At 42.8% G+C, this 23650-nt stretch overlaps 1 protein-coding gene across 7 annotated transcripts in view; it reads right to left on the bottom strand.

The window, feature by feature from the left end:
• PRELID2 (PRELI domain containing 2) overlaps nucleotides 1–20368 on the bottom strand; it is a 191884-nt gene extending 171516 nt beyond the window's left edge. Inside the window, exons 1-7 of one of the 7 annotated variants that reach the window (XM_040453810.1) lie at nucleotides 20211–20317; nucleotides 15129–15198; nucleotides 13691–13782; nucleotides 13388–13457; nucleotides 5971–6028; nucleotides 3571–3644; nucleotides 1020–1180 (exon numbers count right to left, since the gene is read on the bottom strand). In XM_040453810.1, coding sequence (XP_040309744.1) covers nucleotides 1020–1180; nucleotides 3571–3644; nucleotides 5971–6016 — 281 coding nt within the window. In that variant the 5' untranslated portion in view covers nucleotides 6017–6028; nucleotides 13388–13457; nucleotides 13691–13782; nucleotides 15129–15198; nucleotides 20211–20317. Of the gene's footprint in view, nucleotides 1–1019; nucleotides 1181–3570; nucleotides 3645–5970; nucleotides 6029–13387; nucleotides 13458–13690; nucleotides 13783–15128; nucleotides 15199–20210 lie in introns of all 7 variants that reach the window. The other 6 variants (XM_040453804.1, XM_040453818.1, XM_040453823.1 and 3 more) reach the window with 6 other exon arrangements.
• Between the last annotated feature and the right edge of the window lie 3282 nt (nucleotides 20369–23650).

The raw sequence follows: 23650 nt of genomic DNA, 5'->3' as shown, positions 1-23650 counted from the left end.
GTGCTCAACATCACTCATCATCTGGGAAATACAAATCAAAACCACAATGAGGTACCACCTGACACCTGTCAGAATGGCTAACATTAACAACTCAGGCAACAACAGATGTTGGCAAGGATGCGGAGAAAGAGAATCTCTTTTGCACTGCTGGTGGGAATGCAAGCTGGTGCAACCACTCTAGAAAACAGTATGGAGGTTCCTCAAAAAGTTAAAAATAAAACTACCCCATGACCCAGCAACTGCACTACTAGGCATTTATCCAAGGGATACAGTGTACTGTTTTGAAGGGACACATGCACCCCCATGTTTTTAACAACACTATCAACAACAGCCAAAGTATGGAAAGAGCCCAAATGTCCATCGATGGATGAATGGTTAAAGATGTGGTATATATATACAATAGAGTATTACTCAGCAATCAAAAAGAATGGAATCTTGCCAGTTGCAACTATGTGGATGGAACTAAAGGGTATTATGCTAAGCAAAATTAGTCAGAGAAAGACAAATATCATATGGCTTTACTCCTATGAGGACTTTAAGATACAAAACAGATGAACATAAGGGAAGGGAAGCAAAAATAAAAACAAAGATGGGGACAAAACATAAGAGACTTTTAAATATAGAGAACAAACAGAGGGTTACTGGAGGGGTTGTGGGAGGGGGGATGGGCTAATGGGTAAAGGGCTTAAGGAATATTCTCCTGAAATCATTGTTGCACCATGTGCTAACTAATTGGAAGTAAATTATAAAAAATAAATTATAGAGGGAAAAAAAAAGGCAAGGAGTTGAACGCTGCTATTTTCCCCCATAGAGAAATCTACTTATTAACTACTTGTGTGATTACAGATTAATAATGTGTAACTTATGTAGTTGTAAACAGAGGATGTAAGTATGCAATCAAAACTTTTTAATGTATGAGCTCATATGTGCATCCCTGCACCCAATACACACACACGCACGCACGCGCGTGCGCACGCACACACACACACACACACACACACACACACAGGGGATCTTACCAGTTTGGATTTTCCACACTTTCCCGGAAGACAGACTCTTCCTTCATGGATGCATACTGTGTCCATGTAAGGCAGTGACTCCGTATAGCCATGTTTCTTTCCTGAGGATTGAGCCACGATTCCTCTTCCAACTGGATACTAGGTACCTTTAAAATGCTCACCTGTCCAACAGAGAGTGGGTGGCTTTCTCAAATGAGGAAGGCTACAGAAGGATGGAATCCAGAGTTGCTTTTAGTCTTGGATAATTAAGAGGACAAGTGATCCTGATATACAAATGATGGCTCACCAATGGCTGTGACTTCTTGATAATCAAACATACCATGACCTTACTAAATGCTGGTGAGGACATGCAAATGACCCAGGATTTATGCGAGCTGTATAGTCTCTGGCCTGATTTCCCTAACTGCTAAACACTAAGCAAATTATCAGCCTCCTTCGTGTCTCCTCCAGGGCTGGTTATGGCCTTCTTAAATTGATGGACACTAATTGGGCCCACTTATGGGCTCACATGCAAGACAATATCAGATAAAATATTTTCTTCATTTTAAACTCTGTCCAATACCTTGAAATGTATGTTTTCTGAGGTGGAGGAGACATGGGAAACTACAAAGGCAGCACTGTACAAGTCAGAGGTGTCCTTAAATTATTTAAGAATTGAGATACAAGACAAAGTTGAATGTCTTTTTAAATAATAGATTCAAAGGGTGTATATAGGGCAAAGGCAGGGTATACACCCTGTAGAAAAAGCCAGTCATAATTTGTTGTATTCACTGCAACACATTTTAGCATCTGGAAAATAAAGTTCTTTTTCACCGTCATACCAGCCTTCTTTCCTCCAAAGAATATGACAGAATCTTAATCCAGGATAAGGAAGTGATAGAAGCCATCACTCTTTCTAATACAGCAAACAAGCACAGCAATATCACCTGCAAGCTAACTGGCTTCTACATCACCAAAGCAATCACTTCTGGGTAGAAATAATGATCTGAGACATTTTAAGAAATGCACATCAAGATGTTCTCCTCTTGGGGCGCCTGGGTGGCTTGGTCGGTTAAGTGTCCGACTTCGGCTCAGGTCATGATCTCACGGTCCGTGAGTTCGAGCCCCGCATCGGGCTCTGTGCTGACAGCTCAGAGCCTGGAGCCTGTTTCAGATTCTGTCTCCCTCTCTCTCTGCCCCTCCCTTGTTCATGCTCTGTCTCTCTCTGTGTCAAAAATAAATATAAACATCAAAAAAAAAAAAAAGATGTTCTCCTCTTATTTCCTAATGATTCAAAAAGGACTCTTGTCAATAATCCCTCCATGATTCAAGCAATGTTATTAAAAATTCCCACTTACCTCTGCCAACAATCACCAGAATGCTTAAGGATTTCAAAGAGAGAAAACAACTTGCTATCATGAAGATTTCAACATCACCACCATTACTTTACAGAAATACACACAAAAAGACTTAGAGAGAGCACTGAGAAGATTATAGTCCCTGAAATAACTGTATTCTCTGACAGTGACATAGAATCTGAAGCTTTTATCTTCCTTGCTGAAGATGAGACTAAATATTTACCATCTGTTTACTTCTGATCATTCTTATCTAAGAGTCTTATCTAACCACAGACAGATGAGAAAACATGGTCACTTCCTGCAAAATGTCCAAGACACCTTTAAAATAATTGTAGACCCTCTGGAAAGCAGTGTGGAGTTTCCTCAGAAAATTAAAAATAGACCTACCCTATGACCCAGCAATAGCACTGCTAGGAATTTACCCAAGGGATACAGGAGGACTGATGCATAGGGGCACTTGTACCCCAATGTTTATAGCAGCACTCTCAACAATAGCCAAATTATGGAAAGAGCCTAAATGTCCATCAACTGATGAATGGATAAAGAAATTGTGGTTTATATACACAATGGAGTACTACGTGGCAATGAGAAAGAATGAAATATGACCCTTTGTAGCAACGTGGATGGAACTGGAGAGTGTGATGCTAAGTGAAATAAGCCATACAGAGAAAGACAGATCCCATATGTTTTCACTCTTATGTGGATCCTGAGAAACTTAACAGAAACCCATGGGGGAGGAGAAGAAAAAAAAAAAGAGGTTAGAGTGGGAGAGAGCCAAAGCATAAGAGACTCTTAAAAACTGAGAACAAACTGAGGGTTGATGGGGGTGTGAGGGAGGGGAGGGTGGGTGATGGGTAGTGAGGAGGGCACCTGTTGGGATGAACACTGGGTGTTGTATGGAAACCAATTTGACAATAAATTTCATATATTGAAAAAATATATAAAATAAAATAATTGTAGACCATCTCTATGTCCACTAAGAGCCCTCCACAAAAGAGAAGCAGAAACAGGAGGGGGGAAAAAAATTATCTCCCGTGGCATCTGCCAAAACTGAGGTGTAGATATGAGAGTGCTTTCTTCCTCTGAGGAGCTGTGAGGTCCAACTGGGAAAGTTCTAACACGCCTGGACATCAGAAAATGCCATCTCTTTCCAGGACTGTGTGAAAATCACCCAGTGTCACACCAAATCTGATTAAATTTTAAAATGAATTTACCTTCCTTAAAATTTCTGGAACCACATTCTGACAGACTGCAATCCTCTTTCTATAGATGATCCCTGTTGACACATCTAGAAACAGAAAATTTTTACACTCAAAAAATGTTTTAAGGATATGTACTCCTATCCTAATGTCAACAAAACTTTTCATTTTGATGTCAGTTTTCTCTATGTAGAATTCCTAGAGAAAAATGTTTAACTCAAAACTCAGTATCCCTGACCACTTTTCTGGGCCAAATCATTCCAAATACACTTATCTGTAATCAAGGAATAAGGGTGAGGCAGCTACTCACTCTGCATGCTCTAAAGTCAGAGAGAAAGAATCACAAACTGTTCACTACTCTGGATTATCAATGTCAACACTCCAATGACAAGGGCCAATGAGACCTCTGCTCAAATCCAATACAGATGTTTTCACAAGAATGTGGAGAATCTGATTCTGCCACATTCTGCACCAAACATGTTTTCAAGCACAGATTTCTAGGTACCCAATGTAAACCTACAATTAATTATATTAGCCAAAGTCTTCACTCATAAAGAAACAGATTCCCTGTGACTGGCACTACTCTGTTTTGGAACAGAGTTTCCAAAAATGTAAAAAGCACACAATAAATGTGAATTAAGAAAAGGGGAGTCCAAGTCATAGAAAAAAATAAACTCTGAAGTATTCTCTTTTGGCCTGTAAATTACTGCGACTCAGCCAAGCTCCTGTAGGGTTTCTCAAATCTCTGGCTATAGCAGCCCAGACAATGCAAACATCCAGACTGCCCAGAAGCCACTGACAGGGTGAGGAGTGGGTTTGTCTCCTGCCCACTGGCCTTCCTTCAGCCAGCTTATCCAATGTTTGCAGCACATCCACTTAAAATGGACTAGCCACTCCTGCAGGCAACGATGCTCCCGTCAATGGTATAAATCATAATTAATGTTCCTATACCACTTTGGAATACACATATTGTTCTTTCATTTGATCTTCATAACAACCTAAAGCAGGATTAATATTATTTTCCCATTTAATAAGCGAAGAAACAGAGCCTCGAAGAAGGTAGGTCATGCAGGGAGTAACAAAATCAAGGCTTGGAACCAGATTTCTCTGATGCCCCATTACAAGTTTCTCTCACACTGAGTGCAGACACATGAAAAAAATGTTTTCTAAAATCTATTAATAGAGTATGGACACAAAGAAAATACCTTCACAAGCAAAAGACAGTTTTTGTGTTTACCAAGCACAGAGAAGACTTCAGAGTCACGTAACAAACAGTGGCATCTCACACATTTTCTCAGAAGGCTCAAGAGTGTGTCAGAAGTGGGCCTGGGTGTCTCCAAATGTTTACATACTGATTATGTGCCTCACCAAAACTTCCTATGTGGCCCAGTTCTCAAGTCCAGGCAATGACAGTGAAAAATTATTCCAGGGAAATACAAATGACAGAGAGCAGTGGAGACTCCTACGCTCTAGTCTAGGGGTGAATAAACCTTTCCTGTAAAAGGCCAAATGGTAAATATTTTATGCTTTATGGTATGAACAGTCTTGTTGCAACAACTTAACTCTGCTCTTGTCGCCAAGAAGAAGCCATAGAAGATATGTAAACAAGTGGGCACGGCTGTATGTCAATAAAACTTTATTCACAAATTCAAGCAGGACAAGCATAGCTGGCCCACCCCTGCGCTGGTCAATATGGAATCATATTCTATAATATAATCACTTTACAATCACATCTTACATACATGCTACTAATCACAAATGTTTTGTCGTATATACAATGGTACATGAATATATTATAGGGATATAGTCATGTGACCTTGGGCAATTTATTTAACCTCTCAGTACCTTGATTTCTTCATACATTAAAAGGCAGTAATAATAATACATATCCCAAACATTATTCTGCAGATTAAAGGAGTTAATAAGAGTGCCTGGCACATATTCAGTGCTCAGAAATGTTGGCTGTTACTATTGTCATCAGTCATTAATTGAGTGACAAAAGCATATTAAACAAGACTTCTACTGCTGCTTTAAATGCTGGGTATTCTTCTCTGTCACCTCAAATACAGAAATACACCTGTTCTCATATCTGTTTAAAAGGTAATAGGCTGGGGTGCCTGGGTGGCTCACTCAGTTAAGCGTCCGACTCTTGATCTCAGCTCAGGTCATGATCTCACAGTTTGTGAGTTCAAGCCCCACATCTGGATCTGCGCTGACAGTGTGGAGTCTGCGTAGGATTCCCTCTCTCTCCCTCTCTCTGCCCTTCTCCCGTTCACTCTCTCTGTCTCTCTCTCAAAATAAAAAATAAACTTAAAAAAAGAAAAAAGAAAAATAGGCTACACACACACACACCTTGACAAACATCACTATTACTTAATGATCATCACTGAAGTGAGGTATATTCAGAGAACTTACCTCTTTTTTCCTCCACAGTTATTACAGAGATGACATTTTTATCCATGGGGTTGGGATACTAAATGAAAACACATAAAGAAGAATTACCATTCATCCTTCACCAAAATGAACTACCTCATAGTAACCACAGTTATTTGCAGGAACGGTAAATATTTTCCAAGCAACTCTAAGGCCAGTTTTCAATCAAGGCCCTTCGTTGTACTACTTGGGCCTATATAAGTAAGAAGCTATCATGAATTCAACTTGTATAAATCCAGGGGAAACCTTTAGATCCAACACAGCCCTGGGCAGAGAAGGGAGGGTGAGGTTAATCTAATTAATAAGTATTACTATTAGTATGGAACCAGCCTGGCCTAAATGAAGAGTGTCCTTGGTAGCAGGCACTGTGCTACATGCTTTACTCACTTACACGTTCTTGTTTATTTTTTTAAGTTTATTTATTTCGAGAGGGGGGTTGGTGGGGGGATGGGTGCAGAGAGAGAGAGAGAGAGAGAGAGAGAGAGAGAGAGAGAGAGAATCCCCAGCAGGCTCCATGCTGTCAGCATGGAGCCTGCCGTGGGGCTCGATCTCACAAACGATGAGATTGTGACCTGAGCCAAAATCAAGAGTTGGATGCTCAACTGACTGAGCCACCCAGGTGCCCCTACATAACCTTGTTTAAATCCCAAAACAGCTTCTCTGCTGTGGCTGGGTCATATGTTATCATTACTTCATCTGCCAGAAACAGAAACTGGGTAAAGGTTAGAGTTTAGGGTCACCCAGCTAGTTAGTGGGAGAGGCGTGAAATTAAACCAGGCCTAATACACAGTGAACCTTCCACTATGATTGGGTACTACTGCCTGGCAGCTGGTTTAGCATCAGAGGAAAATAATCAGAAGTAGTCTACTCCAGGTGCTCAATGATCATTTATCTATTAATTGCCCAGAAAGACAATTTGGATAAAAGAAGGCTGGCAAAAGCTATCATTTTTGTCACAGGCAGTTTACATACATTATTTCATTTTAATTCTCAAAACAATACAATGAGGTAAATACTGCTTTTTCCCTTTCACATGTGAAAAATAAGGCCCGCATAAACTAAGTAATCTGCTCAAAATCACCCAGCTAGTTAGCACTGAGATTATAATCTACCCACAGATATTTTCTATTGCCTTCTAAACCTGCCTACCTAACCTACCCTTGAATGACCTCAGAATTACTGAAATCCAACCCTTTCTATTGCTCAGGTGCAAAGAGAAAGACTTCAGGGGTGAAAGTGACTTCCCCATAAGACAAGGGGGCGCCTGGTCCAAGCCTGCAGAGCACTCCTTGGGCTCTTTGCCCAAAGACTTACACTGCTTCATCATGTGATCAAACCTGCAAAGAAAATGACAGGAAGTCTTATCCAAGACATCAACAAGTGCCGAAGGGGAAGGAGAGCAGTGAAAAGGCTGAAGAGCAGGAAAAGGGGGCCTTCTACTTGATGAACTTGAGCTTCAAGTCTCTGGAACCCCAGGAAGTGGTATATGTTACCCAGGGTGTGGGTCTCCCATATCTCACACAGGTACCTGCCCCCCCCCCCCCCCCCCCCCCCCCCCCCCCCGGGGGTGGGCTAACTGATTTCACAGAAAAGGGTCCATTACCTACGTTATTAAAGATATCTGTGGCCCCAAAAGACACTGGATGAGAACAGAGACTCTATGAGAACAGGAATATGATCTATTTCAGTCACTCCTGTATCTCTGCCACTAGCACAGTGTATGACATATAGTAGGCACTCAATAAATTTTTGCTGAATGAATGAACGATTAGGAAGATGAACCTCGCTCCCTAGGGGGCCAAGTTAGAAAATAAACCTTATTTTGTTTGGAGAATGATCTATGAAGGGAACAGATGATCAGTTCTCTCTGGTCAGCCCTCAGTAGCCTTGACACTTCATCATGCCCATCCTGGCAACTGCAATCTTGATGAGTAATCAAAAAAACTGAGTTTTAAGTATTCATTCATTCATTCATTCATTTTTGCTCCAGAAAAAAATGCTCAAAATTATGGCCACTGCTTTCTTGAAGTTTAACTTTCAGATAGTGTCCATTAGGTAGGATGAGGTTTAGCTATTCTGTTCCTTGCAAGGGGCCTCACTTACAGAGCACCCCTCAAGCAAGGAAGGTATCTGAGCTTCACACAGATCCCTTGAATTGTGTGTTTGTGTGTGTGAATAGAAACTTTTGTCCCACGATAAAATGCAAGTCTGAAAGTATTTCCTTGACTAGTCCTAGTCTGTTCGTTTTGCATTCATCAATACACCCTGAATGAATATTACAAATACACTGTAAGTTGTAGGAAGATTACTAAATTATGGAGGAGATCTGAAATGTAACCACCAGAGGAGGAGACTGATAAAAGCTTTCAAGTTCTAATTGCTTCACTAAATTATCAGTAAAATTCCCAAAGATTATGAACTCAGAAACTTCACACTTTAACATAATTTTAAGATTTTCTTATTAAGCCAAAGAGCATTGACTGAAACAATAGTGAAAATTCTTCATTTAAGAGGTTTTGAGTACCTACCATGCCAGGCACTGTTCTAGGCACTGAGGATATAGTAATGAAATAAAATTGCAGCCTCTTACAGAGTTTACGTGTTAGTTGGGGAAAAAAAAACAAGAAAAAAATAAACATATCAGGAGAAAATAAATCAAACTAAGGGATAATAAGGAGATGAGAAATTGTGGAAAGGTGTCATCATAAAATACTTAAGGGTCACTCAACAGACAATGCTTGTAAATAACAAGTAAAATGAAGGTTTTATTAGCCAAACACAAGAGATCATGAATGGGAAAAGAAATGAGAGGTTTGTTTACAATAACTAAATACCATGACATGAAAGGCATATATTTTAACTTTTTTAAAATGAAAGATTTATTATGTTGAGGCTCCCCCTATCTGGCATTACTTGAAATGATCTGACGCCACCTTGTGGTAACTTGAATATTCATGATTTAATTCACGAACATTTTTCTGAACTCTGGTTCACAAGGGGTTGAGAGAGGGAACGCTCTCAAAGACGGTCATCAACAGGAATGCCAATTTGGGAAGGCAGGAAGCAGTGGACAGGTTTCTCTGGACATTTTTTCCAATGCGGTGTGACACTGGAACAGATCAAGCTAGGTCAGGATTAAGGCCATCAAAGACTTACTGAGTATGCACTGTTCTACTATGCCCATGCCTGTATTAGAGCCTGCCATATGTATTATCTCATTTAGTACTTCCCCAAATGAATAAACCAATCAACAACTATTAAGATAAGGAGTCTCTGCATGAAAGGCATAATGGCAATGGCATAAACAGGGTCACACGGATTTTCCAATCCCCACTCCACGCTGGGGACTCTCATGGAAGCAAAGTGGTGTGAACACCCAGGTATCTGCCCAAAATGCGTGCCATCTCTGAACCTGGCTCAGTGGATCATAAGCTGCAGTCTCACAAAAATAATTACCACACGGGGGGCTGTGTACAGTCACCACATATGCCATATATTCTGGCTGACTTAAGGGATCTTCCAAGGTATACTTCACTTCATTTTGAACTTATTCATGAGTTTACGTTCTTTACCAAATGTGTAAACTAACTCCTTTTCCTTTTCCTGAGATACAAATCTATTGCAAATACCACAGTCTAACAAGGGTAAAATGGAGACTCTTCTACATTGTCATATACCTTGCTTTCAATTACTTTTTACACATCAATGGGTAAGAGGCCTAAATAAGTAAATAAATAAAAGGTTAGAGGCCAAAAACTGCAAAACACTGGGTAAAAAGAGAAAATACACATTAAGACAAACACAGAGCTATGAAAAGTGAGAGGCCAAAAAATGGAGTCCATCCAATTACAGGAATTAACAGTCACTCTATTTGTGGGAAGAGTTTCATGACGATATAGTTATTTACCTTTCTTACTTACAAGGGAAAATTATACAAGCTTTCATAAAGCTTACTGTTAAGAGTAAGGACTTTTTAAAATACCAACTTTCCAAAAGGCTCAGAAGTTAATGCCTGCCTTTTATAATACCCCCTCCCAAAAAAGAGTCAATGACCTCCAAAGGAGCCATTGTGTACCAACTTCTAAATGGCATCCAAGAGAGCACAAGGAAGCACAGAGCTGTGTTAGTCCTACAAAGGCCAAGAGGACCTAAAATAAGTCTGTATGTTAACATTTCTGTTTCATAAGCATTATGAGAATCTTTGTTCCTCAGGCTGCTTCCAAACATCCACATGCAAAGCAGGGGAGCTGCAGAAAAGAGATGTGGCATTTTAGTTAAACAAAAACATCACCAGGGACTGTGCCAAGTTTCCTTTATGACCTACATGCAATAGTCTATCTTAGAGGAAAGCAAAGTTGATTTCATACAAAGATCAAATGAATCATCGATTATCCAAAATTTCAATGTTCAAGGACAAAACATCTTTAAGTCAATACATTTCTGAATGCTTGTGCATCGGCCTTTCAGGACAATGGGATGATGAAGCAGAAAGAACAAAGGACAAGCAGACACACACCCCATGATGCTGCCGTCTCTGGAGCCAGGGCGATGGACCACCAGAGGACACGCAAGGCCGTTCTGCCTGGGACAAGTTATGATTCTAAACAAAGGCCAACGACGTCACATCACCTTTCTTCATTCAAAAATGTCCTAATAATTGGCAATAACACAGTGAAGTTTCTTTGAAAGAAATAGCTTATAATTGTGACACAAAGGAAAAGCCTCATATCTCAACATTAAATGCATACATAAACCAGATGCATTTAAAGATAAAAAGTCTACAAAATAACCGACCAGTACACTTTCAAAAGTGCCAGGGTCGGTCCGGAAATTTAAAAAATAGAGGATCTGTCCCACACTGGGGGAGACTAAGACAGGACAACTAAATGCAATGTGGGTTCCTGGACTGACTCCTAGACTGGAAAAAATGCTATTAGTTGACTACTGCCAAATCGGAATAAAGTCTGTAGATCAGTTAACATTTTATCAATGCTAATTCCCTGGCTTTAAAAACTACACAGTGGTTTGGGGAAGCTGGGTAAAGGCTACCCTGGAATTCTTTGTTTTGCAACATTTTTTAAGTCAAATTACAGTTGAGCCTTGAACAACAGGGGTTTATACAGTGTGGGTCCACTTCCATGTGGGTTTTTTCCAATCAGGACAGTACTGTAAATGCATCCTTATGCCTTTCTCAACATTTTTTTCTCTAGCTCTCCAACCATCAAAATACAGTATATAATATATATATAACATACAAGATATGTGTTAATTGACTGTTCATTTCATCTGTAAGGTTTACAGTCAACAGCAGGCTACTAGTAGTTAAATTGGGGGGGGGGGGTCTAAAGTCACATAGATGCAGATTTTCAATTGTGTGGGGGCCAGTGTCCCTAAACATCATGTTGTTTAGGGTCAACTGTATTTCTAAATGAAAACTTAAGAAAAAAAAACAAAGTTAAAATGAAAATACAGAATGTTGGAAACAACTGAGTTTTAAAACCCAAGAGACTTCAGTCTGAAACCCATCTGTGAGAGTCTTGGGCAAAATGCTTTAATCTCAGCCTGCCTTAGTTTCTCCATCTGTGAAAATAGGGGGAAAAAATCCATCTCAGAGAGTTGTCACAGAAATTAAAGGGAACAATTTTATGTAAAGCGTAACACCTGGCATCATGCAGGTTCTCAATAAATAGTAGCAGTTTCTTGCTGATGAAGAATGAAAGGCTACATTTTTTAAAATTCAGTTTCAGGACTTCAGTGCTTATCTTGCAATTTACTGTGGTGTGGTATTAAAGCATACTCCTAGTATCCATCTGCAAACTAAATATAGGTAGGTGATGATTTAAGAGTCTTTAGAGGAGTGCCTGGGAGGCTCAGTCGGTTGAGCATCCGACTTCAGCTCAGGTCATGAGCTCGCGGTCCGTGAGTTCGAGCCCCGCGTCAGGCTCTGTGCTGACAGCTCAGAGCCTGGAGCCTGTTGCAGATTCTGTGTCTCCTTCTCTCGCTGACCCTTCCCCATTCATGCTCTGTCTCTGTCTCAAAAATAAATAAACGTTAAAAAAAAAAAAAAGAATCACTAGAACAGGGGCACCTGGCTCAGTCGGCTGAGCATCCGACTTTGGCTCGAGCCCCACATCGGGCTCTGTGCTGACAGCTCAGAGCCTGAAGCCTGCTTCTCATTCTGTGTCTCCTCTCTCTCTCTGCCCCTCCCCGACCCACACTCTGTCTCTCTCAAAAATAAACATAAAAAAAAATTTTTAATAAATAAATAAAATAAAAATCATTAAAAGATATTTCTTTTCCTAGAATAAAACTTCAAAGCTCATGCTTTCCCAATTCAGAGTCCATGTGACAAGAACTCCTGACAATCCCTCCCTACTAGCATTAGGGAAGGCATTGAGTCAGGAAAGTACTAGAGAGTACTGACATTTTTGAAAAGGCAACAAAGTCTTTCTAAGCACTCTAAAAGCTCTCATAGATTAATAATTAAAAATGGGGTGCCTGGTTGGCTCAGTCAGTGGAGTGTGTGATCTCAGGGTTGTGAGTTCGACCCCATGGTGGGTGTCAAGATTACTTAAAAATAAAATATTTGGGGCGCCTGGGTGGCACAGTCGGTTAAGCGTCCGACTTCAGCCAGGTCACGATCTCGCAGTCCGGGAGTTCGAGCCCCGCGTCAGGCTCTGGGCTGATGGCTCAGAGCCTGGAGCCTGTTTCCGATTCTGTGTCTCCCTCTCTCTCTGCCCCTCCCCCGTTCATGTTCTGTCTCTCTCTGTCCCAAAAATAAATAAAATGTTGAAAAAAAAATTAAAAAAAAAATAAATAAATATTATTTAAAAAGATAGGATCCTTTCCTCACACTCTGTATCTGTAACATGCCCCTGAGAAAGCATTTATCACAAAAACTAATGTATTTCCTCTGTCCCCTTGAGGGTTGGGGCCATGTTTTATTTATCTCATCTCCTAGAGGCAAAAAGATGCACCAACTTACTATAAGTGTCCATTAGTAGACCTAGGAAAAGTTTTACTGCCAGTACTTTAATAGTTAAGAATCATCCTATCTTTTTTTTTTTTAATTTTTTTAACGTTTATTTATTTTTGAGACAGAGAGAGACAGAGCATGAACGGGGGAGGGGCAGAGAGAGAGAGAGAGACACAGAATCGGAAGCAGGCTCCAGGCTCTGAGCCATCAGCCCAGAGCCTGACGCGGGGCTCGAACTCATGGACAGCAAGATCGTGACCTAAGCTGAAGTCGGACGCTTAACCGACTGAGCCACCCAGGTGCCCCAAGAATCATCCTATCTTTTATAAACTTATTAAGCCACAACCACCAATAGATAAGTTTCCAAGTACAGTTTATGATTTAAATAACATTTAAAAAACAAGTCAGAATTCAAATGTGCACCTTTATTCCTGTTTTTTCTTCTCTTTATTACTCCAAGTTGGTAAAGGTTTCTGCAGACTACTCCTCTCAGCTTTTTATTTTCAGGTTCATGGAATAAATGTAAGAAATTATTATTGTTAGTATTACTCTCAAGATTTTTAACAAGTACTGTACTTCAAAAGCACCTACTGTGTGCCAATGCATGCAACTATGTGCGTTATCCTCTTAATTTCCCCCAACAATTCCAGAAGACAGTGACTATTATCTTACTCTGGAGATGAGGAAACCGAGGCATAGAAAAAGAGCTGACTTGCCCAAACTCACACAGCTAGAAGCACTCGGTCCCCCCGGCTGATGTCAGAGCCCGTACTCTTCCCGTTTGCACCATTCTGCTTCGTGTCGTACCTAATCTTCTTCTAGGAGAATTGAGGATAGGAAGATAAAAGAAAGACTATTACAGCGTAAGTAAAAAGATAAACAACCATTATGTTAAACGAGGCTTATCATTCATCAAAACATGGATTTTGGAAATATGGGTTTACCCCAAGTATTTCAGGAGCTCTGCAGGAAGAGATGTTCTACACAACTAAGTGTCAGATTTGCAAGGGAGAAAAGATAGGATCAGAAATGGAAACATTATTAATTGCCCAATCAACTTTCTACTCTAAATGGAAATAGCCATTCATAAATCGCCTTTATGAGTGTAAGGGTAAACACTCAAACCATTTGTTCAGCACATCAGGCTCCTGGCGAGAATAAATAAAACCCGAGGCCGCTGTGTTGAAGCAAAGAAATTATTTTGATCTGTCCATTTTATTACAATACCCTAAGTAAGGACATGTTACTGAGACCCATAACAACTTCAGTGTGAAATCACATAGGGCCAAATTCCTAAATAGTGCATTTCCTTATCCACTCAGCAAGGATTTGGTGAGCACCTACTATGTTCCAGGATCTCTTTGGGTGCTTGTGATGCATGAGGAATAAATGGTAGAGTGTAAGCCCATGAACCTCACACTCTATTCACAATGATTCTTTGGCCTACAGCACAGAAAGAAAATTAACCTGAACAACTCTATAGTACAAAAAACTCAATGTCTCTGGCCTTATTTGAGAATAAACAAGAAAATCCAGTCAACACAAAGGCCCTCTGGGTCCTTTTTAATAACTTTAAGTTTCAAATAGACAAAACTGAACAAGTGTTTGAATCTAACTGGTGAACGCAAGCTCAGTAAACAGACTGGCGTGAGCTTGTAAGAGATGAGTGAGCTTCTAGACTGCTACACTCATCAATGCAACTTTGTGTTCTCTTTGTAGCTGGTTTTAAATAAAGGAAAGGAAACAGCTATAAGTGAGAAGACCTAGAAAGGTAAGAGATCATACAAAGAAAGAAACCAAAATACACTGTCAGGCACACTGACAATATACCTCATGGAAACTACAGTTTAGCATCTGATAAATAAACCATTTTGGGTTTCATAGCATACCTACATAAGAGTTCATTGGGAAACACTATATTCCGTGAACAAAGAGTACTCTGCGGTGTTTGTTTTCAAGGTACCACTCAGCTTTGGAAGCATGTAGCTAATATTTTGCCTGTGGTATCCAACAGGCAGGTGTAAGAAGAGCAAACATTCCTCAGGTTTTAAAAATAGTAGTATATTATAACTTGGAAGGCAAGTCCTAACATACCAAAAGACGTAGATCAGTAGACTCTATTTAAAATAGAACATTCTCAGTGCTGAAGCAGCTTCAAACATACCATTGTGAAAAATCAGATTAAATGCTTCCCAGAGATCCTCATATGATTGTCCCTTCTGCCAAGTGCCTTCCTTTGAAAAAAAAAAAATACATACAGACTAAAAGAAATATAAAAGTGTGTTTAGCCAAAAAGATCATTCTTACTATCTTGCACTTATAAAAAGCTAATGCTTGTCAGACTGTTACACATTTGATCCTCACAACACTCCTAGGAGATAGGTGGTAAGGTGCATGGCATTGCTGTTTCACAGATATGAAATTAAGACAGCAGGTTTGCTGTATAGAGTTGTGCATGTTGCTCACTGCACAAGGTCTTCCAATCTAGCAGGCCGGTGGGCACAGGGCTACAGCCACCTAGAGGAAGGAGTGCTGAGACAGAACAGGCACCAGACTTGTGCCCCCACACCCAGGAAATGGCTAACAAGCCACAATAACCCAGTCTTCTAGCATCGCCTGCAGGTGCTGCTTGCCATCAGAAACTAAGGCCAAATTCCAGAAGCCCCAAGCTCCAAACAAGCCCCCATGACCCAGTTTTCAATGAGTCTGATCCAGTTCAGACACTGTGCTAACCTTCCAGCACCAAAAGGGATGGACACTCCCCTGTGAAAACACAACCACCTGAGCCAAGATAGACCCAGTGGTGAATTTCCACTGAGTTTTCCCCTTATTCTAATACTAAAAATCACCCAGGGATAGGAACTTAACACGCTAATTAGACATGCAACTCAAGAAGAAGCAAGAAGCATTGACCTTTAAGTGCACAAGCCACCGCCCCCCCCCAAAAAAAAAAACAGAACAAAAGAAAAACCCACCCCTACACATTTGGACATCACCCTTTTCAGCCTAGGCCTCCTTAAAACCCTCCTAGACCTCTCCTTGGGAACCCAGCCTACAGACCCTGTGCCGTCTCCCTTCTGCTGGAGCCAACCCAATAAAGCTTTGCCAGGAACTCCCACTCAGCCCTACTCAATTTCTATGGCTACCCCAAGAGCCTGATTGGGTAACAGCCATTCTGGCTAATTTGCATAAATGCCCCCATTTACTTTCCACTAGCCCCATTTACTGGGAGCTCGTGGGGTCGACCAGTAAGATGGTGCCTCTTTCTTTCTTTTTTTTCAATTTTATCTAAATCCAAGTTAGTTAACATAGAGTGTAATAATGGTTTCAGGAGTCTAATTTAGTGATTCATCACTTACATGTGACACCCAGTGCTCATCCCAACAAGTGCCCTCCTTAATGCCCATCGCCCATTTAGACCATCCCCACACCCCTCCAGCAACGCTCAGTTTGTTCTCTGTAATTAAGAGTATCTTGCGGTGTGCCTCCCTCTCTTTCTCTTATTTTTCCTCCCCTTCCTCTGTGCTCGTTGTGTTTCTTAAATTCCACCTATGAGTGAAATCATATATTTATGTTTCTCTGCCTTTAGATGATACCTCTTCTTAATTTGCACTAGGGCCCGATACAGACTGGTGAAAACTGTGTCCCTAGGCCACCCAAAAACTGCTTTTAAAGCCAGTTCATGGCTTCAAGTAATGTAAGGCGAAAATTCTCACAGCAAACGGATTTATTGACATCTCATAATTTAGTGACTCACGTAGCCCCTTCCAGGGATCTCTATGGCACTCTCTGAAGGAGTGCTTTGTGAACAGAAAGAATGGAAGTGTATGGGGCTCAGGAGTGGCTGAGCCGGTTGAGCGTCTGACTTCGGCTCAGGTCATGATCTCACAGTCCATGAGTTCAAGCCCTGCACTGAGCTCTGTGTTGACAACTCAGAGCCTGGAGCCTGCCTTAGATTCTGTGTCTCCCTCTCTCTCTGCCCCTCCCCTGCTCGCACTCTCTCTCTCTCTCTCTCAAAAATAAATAAATATTTTTTAAAAATAAATTTTAAAAAAAGAAAGAATGGAAGTGTAGTATCATCTGCAGTGCTTACATCATTCCACTGCTAGGTCTTTTCTGAAAATGCTTTCCTTTCCCTGAAACTCTACCTTCCAAAATATCCTCCTCAGTCCTTATTTACTATGTGCCAGGCACTTTGCCAAGTTTTTTACAAGCAATCTTCCACACTGTAACTGAATGCAGCTAAGTGACTTCAGCTAGAAGACATTGGCACACAAAAACCACCCAGCTGAGCCCAGTCAACAGAATTATGAGAATGAAAGGTCTACCACTGCTTTAATCCACTGCATCACAGGGGTGATTTGTTACATAGCAACAGAAACCTGAGACACTATATTCTCTCACTGTACCACACATCAAAGCTATACCCCTACATCAGGCACAACGGGTCCACCAAGATAAAATAAGTCCTGAGAATAGACAGAAGAAAACTGAAATTGGATAAAGAGCACAGCAAAGATGATTCTGGAACATTTTATCCCCTCAGGAGTCATCGGAATGCCTATTATGTGGAAGGCAGCACAGTCTGGGGGACTAAGGGTGTAGACTTAGGATTCAGATGCGCTGAAATCTTGGCTCTCCCAGCTGCTGGCCATGGGAACTTGGAAAAGATTCTCAAATCCTCTGAATCTCAGGTTTTCTACGTAATGAAATGGAAGTCAGTCCTAACTGCTTGCAGCTGCTGGAAGAGGTAAATACCATAATGTATGAAAGCACTTCCTCCCCCTCTCCTTGCCTGAGAAAGTCCTACTCACACATCAGCCATCATTTCACACAGGCCATTTGTTTGACAAAGCCTTTCCTCATGACCACCCTGCGGGACCTTAGCAGGCCTTCCCCGCTATATTTGGTCCCAGTAACATAAACTTTCTCTGTAAATACATATCATCAATTTTAAGTATGTATTCATCTGTTGGCCATTTATTTTTTTTTTATTTTTTTTTTTAACGTTTATTTATTTTTGGGACAGAGAGAGACAGAGCATGAACGGGGGAGGGGCAGAGAGAGAGGGAGACACAGAATCGGAAACAAGCTCCAGGCTCTGAGCCATCAGCCCAGAGCCTGACGCGGGGCTCGAACTCACGGACCGCGAGATCGTGACCTGGCTGAAGTCGGACGCTTAACCGACTGCGCCACCCAGGCGCCCCATGTTGGCCATTTATTAACGTCAGCCTCACTTACTAGACACCATCAGCCCCACGAAGAGGGTCTATCTGTTGTGTCCTAGCACCGAGCCCAGTACAAAGAAGAAAAGCATTCAGCCCAGAAGCATGACCACATGAACAATACTCTCTAAAAGAGAGCATGCCATTGTGCTATGTGCTTCTGCAGGCATGAATCTAATGAGAGAAAAAGAGATGTGCAGCAGTAACTATCCAATGCTGGAGAAGATAGTCAATGATTTTGAGCTGGATCAAGTGCCCTTCCAGGTCTGACAAGGCAAAGATCAGCTCCTGAGGAGTGCAATCCAGAAGGCATTCCAAGGCAGCAGTGGCATTAGAGAATCCACACTCCCAACTTCCTAAGAAAAAATGGAGAGTTGATGGGGTGCCTGGGTGGCTCAGTCGATTGAGTGTCTGACTTCGGCTTAGGTCATGATCTCACAGTTTGTGGGTTTGAGCCCCGCTTCAGGCTCTGTGCTGACACCTCGGAGCCTGGAGCCTGTTTGAGATTCTGTGTCTCCCTCTCTCTCAAAAGTAAATAAACATAATTTTTTTTTTTTTTAATGGAGAGTTGGCTGTTTCTCTTTTGGGCCCAGAAGTCTGGCCTAAGGCAAAGTCTACACTAGATCCACAATTCAAGCTTTCATTCATTTAGTCATTCATCAGTTATCCGATTTTTAGTGAGCACCTACTAGCTGCTAGGCACTATTCTAGATACTGAAGATCTATCAACAAGCTGACATTCTCCCCCAAAAAAGACTTCTATGGCAACACCATCCTACAATCCTTGGCTTGGGTCCCGAACTGTATCACCTCCTCATGTGAAGGTCAGGTATTATCACTTAAAAAATTAACTTCCTCGGGACCTGGGTGGCTCACTCCATTGAGCGACTGACTTCAGCTCAGGTCATGATCTTGTCATTCATGAATCCAAGCCCAGGGTTGAGCTCTGTGCTGAAAGCTCAGAGCCTGGAGCCTGCTTCAGATTCTGTATCTGCACACAGCACCCCCACCCCCACCCCCGCTGTCCTGCGCGCGCGCTCTCTCAAAAATAAACAAACACTAATTTAAAAAAAATTTAACTTCCTCTCCCCTTATCTCCCTTTGATGGCTTGTGGGTTGTATAAGGAGTGCACTGCTTGGTGGCTGCTACCCAAGGCAAGTTACAAGCCTGGCAAACCTTGTCTAAGAACATGAAAGCTGAAGGGGAACCTAAAGTATCTTCTGATACAACACTCTTAGAAGCAGAAACTGCGTCTGAAGAGAACAGACGCTTGACCAAGTGAAGGAACTAAAGGCAGAGACAGACAAGAGTCCAGGAGTCCCAGCTCCCTGGCCTGGGTGCTTTCAATTTCTCAACGAAATTTCCCCTTCTATTACCATGAGCACAGTCCTCGGAGGAGCCCTGAGAAAAGAGGGCCACTGAACACCGAGACTGGGGTGTAGTTAGAGCAGCAGAAACAACTACAACACTTTAGAGGCCTTCCATCAGTGACTTTCCATTAATTATCTCACTTGAGTCCTCGCAACTAACCCTTTCACTTAGTACTATTATGTCCCCATTTCACAGATCACAAAACCAAGGCACAGAGAGGGTAAGCAATCTGCCCCAAGTCCCACAGCCACCTCCACTGGGATGATAGAGCCACAATGCTGGGAAACCTAGGGTGATGGCTTCCGCGGTCCCCACTAGCTTTAAGGGGTCCATGAGGTACTAGAACGATCCACAAGTCCTGTGCAGCCTCAAGCAGGCTCCAGAACTTGCGTTCCCTGCCACTCTGGGACAGGGTGTGAACGTGGCGCCGCGCACCACGAAGGGGAGCCCTGGAGGAAATCCACTCCCACCCCCGCCCTGCATATCCCGAAGCGAACCCCGCAGCTGGAGCGCGAGAAGGGGAGGGGTGGGGGGGGGAACTCCCGCGGGGGGTCGGGGCGGGGGCCCGGACAGGGCCGGGCGCCCCGAGCGCGGACGGCTGGGCCAGGGCTCCCGGGTGCCGCGCGTCCGGGCCGGAGTGGGCGGGTACCTTTCGGAGGAAGCTGGCGACCACCTGCTCGAAGGGGTACTTGTACACCTGGCGCACGTCCACCGTGACCCCCATCCCCGCGCGCCGGGCGCCGGGCTCGCCCCGGGCCGCAGGCGTCCACACCCGCCCCGCCGAAGGGGCGAGGGTTTGTTTTTTTTTTTTTTTCCTGCCTTTTCAAACTTTCGAAACTTTATTGTCCCCCCCCCGGAGAAACGGACAGGCAGTCGCGCCCCGCCCCCTTCCGCCCCGCGGTTTGTGGGCGGCGGGTGGAGCGGGGGGGGCGCAGCTGCGGCGGCTTGGGGCCCGCGCGCACCTGAAGCGGCCCGCCCTGCCAGCAGGGCCCGTGACCCCACCGCTCCGCGCCCCGCGGCCTGGCCCTGAGCTCCGGTGCCGTCCCGCCCCTGAGCCTCGCACTCAGCAGCCCTAAGAAAAGGATCATAAATATGGAAACAACCACCCGCCCTCTGAGATTGGCTTGTAATCTAACCCCCCTCCGTGTTGCTGAGGCTGGTGTGACAAAGGTCAGCGACTGCGTGACTCACACGATCCCGGCAGCCGCCTCAAAAGCTGTAAATTGGGTCTCAAATTCGGTAAAAATTGCCCGTATCCCCAGGGAGTGTTCGGGAAATAACGGTGGCTTGGCACGTCCGGCGCTGTAAGGAAATTCCTATGCTCCTTAAGTTGAAACACCATGAAGCCTTTGTTGCTACAAAGACGCACGAAAAGAATATGACCGCTTTTCACGGACCTGTACAGATTTTGCAAGAAGGAGCAAGTGAATCCACTTACTCAATAAGTTAGTCAACATATTCCTGGAAAGAGACTCCGCGCCAAGCACTGTGGCAGGCATGGTCCCCGCTGTCAGGTGGGATGAGTGAGCCCGGCTATGTAACACCCAATGAACAAAACAGGAAAACAGACAGGATAAGGGATTAAGGTTATGGGACTGGGGCCCGATGTTAGCTAGCATGAATGAGGAAGGTCTCTGAGGTGGTGACTCTGACATTTATAAATTTATAATCTCGCTGGCCACCGACACGCACAGTCATACTGGTGTTACAAATCTTACACTTGGGTAAATCCAGCTCTCCATTACTCACAGCTTCACTCCCACCCTTGCAAGAGACTGGAGGCAAATCTACACCCAATATAACAGGCCTCCTTTTAAGTTCATAACCACTAACCTCCAGGGGCCTTTTAATGGTGCTGGACAAAAAAAAACAAACAAAAAAAACCCTCCATTTCTCTAATCCACTAACTGTCCCACAGTCTTCTCACCTCAAACCCCCAACACTTCCCAGCCTTATTCTCAGGCGACTACCTTGCTTCCTTTTTCACTTAGTAAATAGGAAACCTGCCTCTACCACATCTATCTACCCACCTGTCCAAATGCCCTGCCTTCTCTCCTACTTTTTGTTTTGTTTCGTTTTGTTTTAAGTAGGCTCCACTCCCAGCAAAAACACAGGGTTTGAACTCATGACCCTGAGATCAAGACCTGAGCTGACAAAAAAAAAAAAAAAAAGACCTGAGCTGAGATCAAGAGTCCGACTCTTAACTGACTGGGCCCATCCAGGCACCTCTCTCTCCTATTCTTGTGTGTGAACTGCCAGCACTTAGTTTAGGGCCAGTTTCTCCACTTGACCACTGAATCCAGCAGTGGGCTAGCAAATGGTTAACCAACAGCTCTCCTTTAAAAAACAAAAAAACAAAAAAAAACACCAGGGACCCCTGGGTGGCTCAGTCGTCCGTCAGTCGTCTCAGGTCGTGATCTTGTTGTCTTGCCCTGCATTGGACTCTGTGCTGACACCTCAGAGCCTGGAGCCTGTTTTGGATTCTGTGACTCACTCTCTCTCTCTGCCTCTCCCCTGATCACTCTTTCTCTCTCTCTCCCTCTCTCTCTTTCAAAAAATAAATAAACATTAAAAAACAACCCAGAGAAGGCCATGACTGCTAACAATTGCAGTTTCTGCTGTGTAAATACTCCCACCACGGCCAACTTCAAACTAGCAATGTGATGTCACAAAACATGGGGTTAGGAAGACAAGTGCAGGAAGGCACTACTGTGTGGCATTTCCACAATCCACATGTAGTAGACGTAACTGCAAGAACATAGTTAATGGAGCCAATGCAAACGTGATAAATAAGAACGAGCCTGGAGATATCACAATTCCAGATTTCGAGATCTACTACAAAGCTATAGTAATCAAAACAGCATGGTACATACACTGTTGGTGGGAATGTGAATGGGTGCAGCTGCTGTGGAAAGCAGTGTGGAGGTTCCTCAAAAAATTAAAAATAGAAATACCATATTGGGGGGCCTGGGTGGCTCAGTCTGTTGAGCATCTGACTTCAGCTCAGGTCACGATCTCACAGTTTGTGAGTTGGAGCACCTCAATGGGCTCTGTGCTGTCAGCTCAGAGCCTGGAGCCTGCTTTGAATTCTGTCTCCCTCTCTCTCTGCCCCTACCCTTGCTTACCCTCTGTCTTTCTCTCTCTCTCAAATAAATAAATAAACATACATTAAAAAGAAATACCAAATGATCCAATAATTCCACTATTGGGTATTTACTCAAACAAAATGAAAACACTAACTCAGAAAGATATATGCACCCTATGTTTATTGCAGCATTATTTATAATGGCCAATATAAGGAGGCAACCTAAGCGTGCATCAATAGACAAATGGATAAGGAAGATGTGCCATGTACACACACACACACACACACACACACACACACACACACACACACAGGGATATCATGCAGCCATAAAAAAAAAAGAGGTTGTGGCATTTGAGACAACATGGATGGACCTACAGAGTATTATGTTAAGTGAAATAAGTCAGACTGAGAAAGACAATTATATAATTTCACTCATTGTGGAATCTAAACAAAAATTAATAAACAAATTTAAAAAGCAGAATCAGACCTATAAATACAAAGAACCAATTGATGGTTGCCAGAGCAAAGTGGGGGTGGGTGGGTGGGGGTGGGATGGGTAAAATGGGTGAAGGGGAATGGGAGATATAGGCTTCCAGTTAAGGAATGAGTAAGTCACCGTAATAAAAGGTACAGCACAGGGAATATAGTCAATGATATTGTAACAATAATGTATGGTGGCAAATGATAGCTACACTTGTGATGAGCATAGCATAAGGTATGGAGAAGTTAAATCACTATGTTGTACACATGACACTAATGTAACACTGTGTCAACTATACTCAAAAAAATCCTTCTTTAAAGATCATGGTGAGGGGCCCCTAGGTGGTTCAGACAGTTAAGCAACCGACTTGATTTCAGCTCAAGTCATGATCCCAGGGTCATGGGATTGAGCCCCGTGTTGGGCTCCATGCTGGGTGTGTAGCCTGCTTAAGATTCTCTCTCTCCCTCTCTCTCTCTGGTCCCGCCCTCATGCTCTCTCTCTCTCTCTCAAAATAAATAAA

Source organism: Herpailurus yagouaroundi, unplaced genomic scaffold, assembly GCF_014898765.1.
Source record: "Herpailurus yagouaroundi ecotype Mexico unplaced genomic scaffold, PumYag 29, whole genome shotgun sequence".
In the NCBI taxonomy this organism is placed as follows: Eukaryota; Metazoa; Chordata; class Mammalia; order Carnivora; family Felidae; genus Herpailurus; species Herpailurus yagouaroundi.
This window is presented reverse-complemented; position numbering and strand designations above follow the sequence as displayed.